The 10801-nt window shown below is 36.9% G+C and overlaps 1 protein-coding gene across 6 annotated transcripts in view; it reads left to right on the plus strand.

Moving 5' to 3' along the window:
• sulf1 (sulfatase 1) overlaps nt 1-8723 on the plus strand; it is a 182546-nt gene extending 173823 nt beyond the window's left edge. For 4 of the 6 annotated variants that reach the window (XM_022685639.2, XM_022685621.2, XM_022685646.2 and 1 more), the window contains 3 exons: nt 100-242; nt 1745-1868; nt 6640-8723. In XM_022685639.2, coding sequence (XP_022541360.2) covers nt 100-242; nt 1745-1868; nt 6640-7559 — 1187 coding nt within the window. In that variant the 3' untranslated portion in view covers nt 7560-8723. Of the gene's footprint in view, nt 1-99; nt 243-1744; nt 1869-4758; nt 4793-5873; nt 5925-6639 lie in introns of all 6 variants that reach the window. The other 2 variants (XM_049485844.1, XM_022685650.2) reach the window with 2 other exon arrangements.
• The last annotated feature ends 2078 nt before the right edge of the window (nt 8724-10801 follow it).

Below are 10801 nucleotides of genomic sequence, written 5' to 3' on the forward strand. Positions count from 1 at the left end.
TAAAAACAGGGGCGTTCTAAAACTTTGGACCTGTAGTGTGTATAATATATAAGATCGTAGTGCAGTTTCTGTTTGTCATGTGGAATGTTCTCTCTGCAGTGGGAAATTTCTGTGCCTGCACAAGCTCCAACAACAACACTTACTGGTGTCTGAGGACCATTAATGACACCCACAACACGCTGTTCTGCGAGTTTGCTACTGGCTTCCTGGAGTACTTTGATCTGAACAGTGATCCTTACCAGGTGAGCCACTGTCGAACTTCTATGAGAAACTCTCAAGAATGTAACATGAAAATGATTTGTGATGATAGAAATGTGTAGCGGACTTGAAAGCTAGGATAAGTAATGCCAGCTGGATAACATGAGGTAAATACAGAGTTTTGTCCTGTTCTGTTCTGCTGATTATAGCTTTTCAGTGTTGTACAGTACTATACCATGCAATCCATTTGACATGTGCCAACCAACCCCATGCAGTTGCCGTTACAGATGCATTTGGTCAATGTCAGATTATTTATAAAGCACATTTTACTCAACATTAGTTGATCAAAGTGCTGCACAAATACAAACATTAAACTACAGCACTTATAAAACACATTTTAAAGAACAAAGCAATCACATGAAAGCCATGGAATAGTAATGCACTTTAAGACTGCATTTAAAACGTGACTGAGTGGGTGCCAATCAAATCTGCAGTGGCAGCTCCTCCCACAGTTTTCAGGGCAGCCACAGCAAAATGCCTTTATCTGCTTGACAATTTAAAACCCTCATTAAATATACCACCTAATTTTTTGACCAAGGTCATTTCACTGTTACATATTACATATTCTGTAAAATATAAACTTTAATTATAGTGATGAATATTGAATATAATTTAATTATACAGTTCTGGAAAAAATAGGAGACCACTTCAGTTTCTGAATCAGTTGCTCTAATTTAGCTATTTATAGGTATATGTTTGAGTAAAATTAACATTGTTGTTTTATTCTATAAACTACAAACAACATTTCTCCCAAATTCCAAATAAAAATATTGTCATTTACAGCATTTATTTGCAGAAAATGAGAAATGACTGAAATAACAAAAAAGATGCAGAGCTTTCAGACCTCAAATAATGCCAAGAAAACAAGTTCATATTCATAAGAGTTCAGAAATCAATATTTGGTGGAATAATCCTGTTTTTTAATCACAGTTTTCATGCATCTTGCCATGTTCTCCTCCACCAGTCTTACACACTGCTTTTGGATAACTTTATGCCACTCCTGGTGCAAAAATTCAAGCAGTTCTGCTTGATTTGATGGCTTGTGATCATCCATCTTCCTCTTGATTATATTCCAGAGGTTTTCAATTTGGTAAAATCAAAGAAACTCTTATGTTTTTTCCAGAGCTGTATATAGTTTAGCTACTATAACAATCATATCAAACTGTAAAAACAATCATTTAAGACACAAATTAATTATATTAACACTTATGACTAATACTGTAAAGATGTAAAGATGATTTTAAATGTTTTTAACAGACCAGTCCCTCAAACCCAGATTAGCTGCTGTGTAACAGATGATCCCAGTTATCGCTGTGATTGAAGGTGTTACTGAATTCTTCCAATAAATCATGGTTGTGTAAAAACACAAGACCAACCAGCCTGGCATCATCTTTTAATTTGAGTGAGGGTGTCTGTAGTGCACTTTATTGTGTAATCTCTTTATGGTTTCTACTGAGTCACTCAGAGGATGTTGTGTGCTTGGCAGTTGACCAATGCGGTATATACAGTGGAGAGAGACATCCTGAATCAGCTCCATCTGCAGCTGATGGAGATGAGAAGCTGTCAGGGTCATAAACAGTGCAACCCCAGGCCAAGAAACCCAGATGCAGGTACCACTTCTTTTTTTCCTCCATCTTCTTTTAAGAACACAATTATTGTTCTAGTGAATTAAAAACATGCTGGACCATCACTGACAGTGTCTTCAATAATAGAATGGTTTTGTTTAAACTGGTAGTTGAAATGTGACATCTATGAATATGTGAATATCAGATTTCCAAAAATCTGAATCATGCTATGTTTACATGTGATTTCAAACTGGATTTGAGACATGCAGTTTAGTTTGACCTGATTATATTACATTTAATAGGTTTCTTCAAAATGTAAGAATGTTAGATGTACTGTTCAATAGTGCACATTTACATAATGTTGCTTGAAAGCAAACTGATTTATTCTGCAGTGTGGAAACTGCAGCCATGTGGAAACATTAGGGTTTTTAGTTTTTTTTCTGAAAATAATGAACAATTTAGAGGATTAATCAATGCTTCAAATTACAATTTTCACTTCTATTGAACTCAGGTTAGAGTTATTTTTACAAAATGCTCATTATAGAGATGCAGAGAAAAAAATCTACATGGTAGTAAAATACAGATAAAACTAAACTTTTAGAAAACTTAAAATACCACCCACATTTACCACCTTCAGATCTTTACATTGATGCATTTTACACACTAAACAGAATATATCTATAAATTTATATATATATATATATTTTTTTTTCATTCTTGTGGTCCAGCATGTTTGCTTTTATATGATGTGTGTGTGGTGTGGTGTTGCATGCTGCATGAGAACAGCACTGAAACACACGATGCTGTGTGCCAGTGCTTCTGTCGAGGGTTGAGGGGTTCAACACCAAGTTCTTTCTGCTGTTCCTCTCCATCCTCCTGTAATCGCTCCAGTCTTATTTTCTTTAGCAGGAGACATGATCTTCCTTATTTTACTTGTGTTTCTCTTCCAGGGGAAATGGATGGTCATCTTGTGAAATGCAGTGTTTTGTGTATAAATCATTAAGACCTCTGTTTATAAAGGATTGATTCTGACAGACACAACTTGTACTGTTATGTGTTTTCTACAATTAAATGCAACTAAAACACACATAGGGAAGCATTTCAAAGGGCCCATATTGCACTTCTTTGTATGTGATGCAGAGATATGTGGTTTTTTGTACAGATATTGGTACGTAAAATAGATATATTGATGTTTTGGCAATAACTTGGCAATGTAATGTGCATCACGATACGGTTACAATTCAGTATATTGCAGTATATTGCAATACTATAAGGTGCTGTATTATGATTGTTAAAATTAAATGTCAGAATTAATTAGTCACCAATCTTTACATGTTAACTAATAATAAAAATTCAATCATGTGTTTTCAAAACTCAACTCAATACAGTGATACAATATTGAAAAATATAGATACAATATCAATATTTTCTCTCCCTTAAAGTTGCACAGGCTGTTTGTTATTATGCCTGTAATCTTTTTTTCCAGACCTCTTTTCTTATAGGCTGCCTTGTATTGCGACTATAGGAGGAAACAATATTTCTGGTTTAAGCACATCAACTTTAGTATTAGTGGGTGGCGCTACATTGCTGTGGGCTGAAAATTGGAATTTTAATCTTTGTGTTTTTTTTTAAATGTGTGCTTCTACAGCTTAATTAATTATGTACTGAGCTGCTTTTATTTTTTTATCGTAATTTTATTTTTCCATGAATTGGGCCCTTTGAAATGGTTCCTTATTCCCTATAATATGGAGACTTTTTGAGATATCATTAGACTCTATTAAAGCCTATTGTACATCTCTGTGTGAAGAGCCAGTGCTGTCTTTAATAGACCGTTAGTGCGCACTCTGGAAGACTCCTGAGTAGACACTTTAATGTCCTGCAGCCTAATAAGCTAGAAGTGAATTAACTTAAGTGTTGAGTGACTGACTCAGTCTAGACTCCCAGAGCAGCTCAGATTCCAGTGTCAGTAGCAGTAAAAACAAAATGCTGTAAAGGCTGAATTGCAGTCTGAGAAACTGCCCCCAAAAGGTTTATTCTGAGTATTCTGCAGATTCAAGTCAATAGATAAGAGAATAAGAGACCACTTAAAAAAGAGTTTCTTTGATTTTACCAAATTAAAAACCTCTGAAATATAATCAAGAGAAAGATGGATGATCACAAGCCATCGAACCAAACCAAGCTGAACTGCTTGAAACTTTTGTACCAGGAGTGGCATATAGTTATCCAAAAGTAGTGTGCAAGACTGGTGGAGGAGAACATGCCAAGATACATGAAAACTGTGGTTTAAAACCAGGGTTATTCCACCAAATATTGATTTCTGAACTCTTAAAACTTTATGAATATGAACTTGTTTTCTTTGTGTTATTTGAGGTTTGAAAGCTCTTAATTTTACTCAAACATTTACCTATAAATAGCAAAATCAGAGAAACTGATTCATAAACTGAAGTGGTCTCTTAATTTTTTCTACAGCTGTATGTAATCGAAAGTATTAGGACACCTGTTCATTCATTGTTTGTTCCACAATCAATAGCACTAAACTATATCCTGCTTTTTGTTGGTGGAACTGTCCAGTAAATGGGACTATTTTCTTGATTTTACAGCATTGCTGCGGGGATTTGATTGCATTTAGCAATTTAGCAAGATCATTAGTAATGTCAGGGTGTTTGATCTTTGACCTGCTCCTCATCATTTTCCAAATAAGCATATCAGATCCATTTTAGTGGATCTTCCCGTGTCCCTTCCCTCCATACATCATCTTCATCCAGACTGATCTTTATCATCATCTTTCTCTCTGTGTCTTATCTAACAGTGTTTCTCTCCAGGGGCTAAATGCCATGCATGAAGATCTACACCAAGTGTGTTTCTGTGTATCTTTTTTTCCCCTTCATCCACGATTGACACATTAACATTCAATTGCTCTTATTTTCCTGATCAGGGAGTAAAGATGGAGGAAGCTATGATCCACACAGGTATCCACCCTTTTTGATTTCATCAGTGGCTTTTCCCCCCTTAACTGCATGAGCCAGCTCATTTCCACTAATGTACTAGAACGCATCATGCTAAACGTGTGCGTGTGTGTGTGTGTGTGCATGCTGGGTTGCGCTAATATTATTTCAAGCACTTCATTTCACTAGTTAATTTTCCTGAGTCATTAAATTACATGAATACGCAAAAGCTGATGTTATTACGCTCTTGTAAATCTGCTCATTTGCTGTTTTGACTCTCACTGTGAGTAGCCCATATTCATCGAATGTTCTCATCTAGTAATTCATGCATAAAATTGGCGCAGACCTCAAAAATGGAAAAGTAAATGGTGCTCAATCAAGTAATAATTTCACAGATTGTATCTGCTGAATATGGAAAAAACATAACTCTCTAAAGGATTTCACCACAATAGAGGCATGCTGAAGGCTCACAGCCATTTATTTATATTTAAATATTTAAATAGATATTTACATAAATAATTCAGTAAATACATATAAATAAAGTTTCATACTGAAACTGCATTTGAAACTTTACACATATTGAAATAGATTTTTTATAACAGGATTATTTTTTCTCAAAATATGTGAAAGGTGATACAGCCTGTATTTAAACGAAATATAAAAGAAATATTCAAATGCAGTACAGTACCCAATCCTTATGAATTGTCATGAAATGAAATACTAATAAAATAAATGAGAAATAAAAATACTAATAAAAAACCATAAGAAAATCAAAGGGAGTCCAAGAGTTGTGTTCACCTAACCACCAAACATTTCCATTTTAAGTCCATTTGAATGTAGTTTCACATCAGATAGATAGATAGATAGATAGATAGATAGATAGATAGATAGATAGATAGATAGATAGATAGATAGATAGATAGATAGATAGATAGATAGATAGATACTTTACTTATCCCGAAGGAAATTTAGGAAATCACAGTTCATTTGACTCTATAACACATTCCCGTAGCTCCTTTGCTGCTTCACGTCTGTTTTATTATTTTTTTTTTTTCTTGCAACTTCTTTCCTGACCGACCCTGTTTTTGGCTCACCTGCTTACCAGGCAACGGCCGCATCGAAAGTGGCCAAAGTTGAGGACAAGCCTTGTGTCCCTGTGAGTCTCTAAGACCATGTAAATCTGTCTCTGTGATCTTCACACACATCCGGTCTAAATCTTCATGTAGTTGAGCTTGAGTGTGTGCCACAGATGTGCAACAGAGTTGATTCCAGAGATTAAAGGCGTGGTTATGCTGCCAGTGTCTTTGTGAATACTGCCTGACCTGCTTTTTGGGAATGCTGATTCCATTACCGCTTTTTTCACCTCTCCTCTTAAGGCTGCACTGATTTTGCAGAATTAATTTTTCTTAATTTTTCCCCATGCTCTTCTGTTTATTCTTTTTTTCCTTTCCATTTATTTCTTCATTCCAGGTTGCCTGGACCTTTTCTTTCGAAACTCATAAAGGCCATTGTTTGACCTTTGCTTTTTTTATCTTCATTTTTTCCTGCGTAGGAAGCTATGCGCAGTCTGCTTGTGATTAACGGGAAGAGCGTTTGCTGTTGCTGTGTCCTTTTTGCTTTTCGCAGTGCTTTTTGCTTCAGAATTCAGATACTTTCTTTCTGACTGGTACCAGACATAGTGCTGCAGTGATTTGGTGGGGCAGGCACTAATTAAAATGTAATTCCAATCTCATGGCCTTTATACATCATACCTGGCCAAGGTCATGCATGAGTGCACGATTAAAAGTTAGATGTGATGATCTAAATCCAGCTGCTTCTTCATTAAATGCTCTCTTTCCAGAGCTTTCTAACTGTTGCCTCTCTCTCTCCAGCTCACAGTCAGCATGGGACGGACGAAAGGGTTAAGCTGCCCAACTTCACGGAGCAGGAGGATGTGGACTGGCAGGGACTGGTGCGACTTTACAGTGTGAATGAGAGCCTGTTTGAGCACAGGCGTGACTACAGTCCCAGCTTGGAGGACTGGACCAACTTTGGGAAGGATGTAGATAGAATGTTTGCACTGCTGAGCGATTTAAAGCAACTCAACCGGACCAATAAGCTTGACCCCCTGGATGAGCTGGGCTCCGGGGCAGGGGGTCCAGAGGAGGCCAGTGGAGCCGGGGCCTTAAACCTGGACATTTGGACCCCTGTAATCACCACTGGACCTCGAATAATGGCCCCTACTGCCCCCAAGGCCAGTGGAGCTAGTGACTGGTCCCCTGTAATTACCACAGGACCTCAGCTGATGAGCTCTTCTGCCCCTAAAATAATTCTGAAATCGGCCAATGAACTTCCAGAGGGACTCCCAACCGAACCCACACCTTACAGGGTCTTCTCTAGGGGGGACACCTGGGCTCAGCAGCTAGAGAATGAACTAGACGGAGATGGAATGACCTTCAGTGGCAACGGCCTAACAGAACTTGAGACCCATCACCACGATTTCCTTCAGTCCGGCTCCAGTGGCCTCCAAAGGGCCAATCTGGATCCCAGTCAGGCCACTGACCACCACAAAGACAAAGAGGAACAGGAGGAGGATATTTTTGAGGCCCAAGGCCTTCTTCCAGTTTCCACAAAGCCGGAAAAGCTCCCAGAGCAAGCTAAGGCACCACCAGCCGAACCTTCACCCCAACCCCTTCTTCTGGTTCATATTCACATGTCCCAGGGCCCTCAGGACCCTCATCTGGACCCTCAAGACCCTCTGTTTTCAGAGGGCAGTGGCCTGGGCCCTCCTCCTTCCAACACATCCCTCTGAGAAAGGCCTGCAGGCAATGCACTGTGAAAGCCAGTCACCCCGAGACATTGAAAAGCCTTCCAGCTGGGGAGAATCCTATTGAATTCTAATGTTATTATGTTTTATTTTTTTACAGGTGCTTACATTTATTAGAAATCAGTGTTATATGTTTTGTAAGATATATACATATAAAAAAAATCTATCTATATATATATTTAGAGATCAAGAGCCTTAATGCAGCTCAAATGTTGCAGTTATGTTTTCAGTTTCAAGCAGAGAACGCCAGCAAAAGTATGTTTTTAATGTATTTTATAAAGAAAAGCAAGTTTTATCTGGGGAAACCATTGCACTCTGTCACAAGTGAAGCAGAATTGTCCCATTGCTGAATGTTTTAACGCATTAACATGTTTAAGTTTAAACCTTCAAGGCCTTCTTTTTAAAAAAAAATATACATCATATTACACACATACTCTTACACCAAGCTTCATTCTGGAAAGCCAAACTGAGAAATATATGAAATGAAACTGGAAAACCTCTTCCTGAGTTTTGGGATGGTTTCAGTAGTCCTTTGTTTTCATGGTTGCTCACATTAATATGCAATTGGTTAGCCAGTATCTGGCTGACAGTGTTCTTTTTTTTTTTTATTTAATTTAGCTTTTTATCTGCACAGTACTGTTCATTATGTTCATACCTTTGGTTGTTTACAGTATATCACTGCTTGTGCACAGTTGCGCAGTCACATGGGTCACATGTTGTGTGGTTAAACTGATTGATGGTGATGGTTTTGGCTTCTTTTCTTCGGTTTAAGTAATATAGCAACATTTCACTTTAAATAGACACACAAAATGGCACATTCACTCTCATCAGATCATTCAGATTTTGTTAATCATAAATGTTTCATCATAAAACAGTCAGTCATCTTTGGCTCTTGTGAATGTACAGTCCAGATCACCAAATCTGCCTTTTGTTTTTATCTTTTGCCCAACCATTATTCAGTGTTTCTAATCACTGTCCTTTTTTTAGTGTGTGAATTATGTGCTGAACTAAAGTTTGTTTGGCTCTGGATTCATCATCCCAAACTGCAGATATGATTTTTTTTCTTTTGTTTTTATTTGTGGGAGGTGGTAAACAATTCTGGCTTCTGGAAAGCCAAGAGGCTGTTGCAGAATAAACATTTGTCAAACACTGCTGTCACTTTTTCTGAGGTCCTTGGAATAATCAACTGCTTTGGAATTGCATCAAAACAATATTTACACATACAGGTGCATCTAAAAAAAAATAGAATATCATTGAAAAGTTAGATTATTTCAGTAATTTAGTTCAAAATGTGAAACTCGTATATTATATATCAGTGGTTTGGAATGCCATGTCATCTGCTGGTGTTGGTCCACTTTGTTTTATCAAGTCCAAAGTCAGCGCAGTGTTTTCCTGGAAAATCTTACAGCACTTCATGCTTCCCTCTGCTGACAACTTTTATGGGGATGTGGGTTTCATTTTCCAGCAGGACTTGGCACACTGCTAAAAGTACCAATTTTATTGATTTTCAATTGCTGCATGCCATAATCATCAACAATAAAAGAACTAAACACTTAAAATAGATCACACTGTGTGTAATACATCTATATAATATTCGAGTTTCACATTTTGAACTGAATTGCTGAAATAAAGTAACTTTTCAATGATATTCTAATTTTTTGAGATGCACCTGTAGAAGGTACTGTCAGGTCACTGCTGTGTTTTCTTATTGTTTAGCCACTAATGGAATAGTACTTGAGCTTTTATTTTGGGTTTTATTTTATTAGGTCTCCAAAAAATATGCTAGTGTGAAAACACCTTTTAGAAATTGCAGTATAAATCTTCATATTTTAAGCTTAAAATAGACACATCATAAATGTAACATCCATTTTGTGGGTATTTTTTTATATTTACACACAAAATTATTATTATTATTATTATTTACTATTTTGCTGTATCAGACATGGGAAGGGACAGAAGTTATTAATAGCATTTCTGGAGAAGATCATCTGCATTACATGTAATGCAGTAATTAGGTGTAATTGAGCTGTTGGTTTTCACACTGTAAGGTGCAGCGGATTATAAGGCGCACTATCAAAAAATGTCTATTTTCTGTTCTACTTTCATACATAAGGCACACTGGTTTAAAATGTGTATTTTAAACAGCACTTGTTAGGAACAGTAGTGTCGCCATGTTTTTCTTCTAATTCAGCAGCTTTTTCCTTCCCAACACTGAGGAACGTGTTCTGGTAAACCAGGGTGGTATTAGCTAGCGAAAATTCATACATAAGGCACACCATATTAAAAGGCACACTGACTACTGAGTCAGCCAGTGCTCTTGTCACATTTATCTCCTAACCTGAACTGAGACCTACCAGGTGAGTGGACATACATATCTCCTCCTCTGATCTCTCAGACTGGTAGCGCACATTCAAGACTGGGAAAAGTTTGGCTTTACTTCTGTAAAATGGAAGGGAAAGAAACCTTGCTGTCTATGTTTTTCAATGTCATTTTTCCGAACCACATTGTTTTAAACTAAATTTTACACAAAGGAGTAAAATTAAAATGCATTTTTAATTATTTCTTTAAACTAGACGCCTGAGCTCTGTTTATTTCTATACATCAATGAGAACATGTATGTTATTTTAAAAAAAATATTTGATTTAGATGTTTCATTTAGTCTCTTTGACACAGGTGTATAAAATCAAGCGCCTTGTCATGCAGTTTGTCTTTACTACTTTAGCGACAGAATTGGTCGTTCTACTGAGTTCAGAGTACTGGAACTGTGTGCCTGGAGCTTCATGGCATTGGTTTTCATAGCCAACAGCTGCATGCAAGGCTTACCTTACCAAGCACAATACCAAGCTACGGATGGAGTACAAAAAAAAAGGCATTCAGCTTCTCAAAACAAAGCTTCGTTTGGCTTTGCATTGAAAGTCTGTTGACAACAATATATTTTCATTACCTTATACAAATCAATTTTAGATTGAGTGAGTGTAGTATGATTTTTTCTAATTAAATTCTGATCTATAGTTACGTACAATCTACCCCACAAGGTTTCAGCAGGTCAGCAGCTTTCTCTATTAACCAAGATGAGTTTTTAGTACTTAATAAATCTATTGTTTACAAACGGTGTATAGAAGTACCAGAATTCACTCCTATATGATTTAACTCTCTAATACAGCAGATCAAAAACGAGTACAACTACTATAGAACTACAATAAAAGCTATAACAGGAACCCAAAACC

Source organism: Astyanax mexicanus, chromosome 1, assembly GCF_023375975.1.
Source record: "Astyanax mexicanus isolate ESR-SI-001 chromosome 1, AstMex3_surface, whole genome shotgun sequence".
Lineage (NCBI taxonomy): Eukaryota > Metazoa > Chordata > Actinopteri > Characiformes > Acestrorhamphidae > Astyanax > Astyanax mexicanus.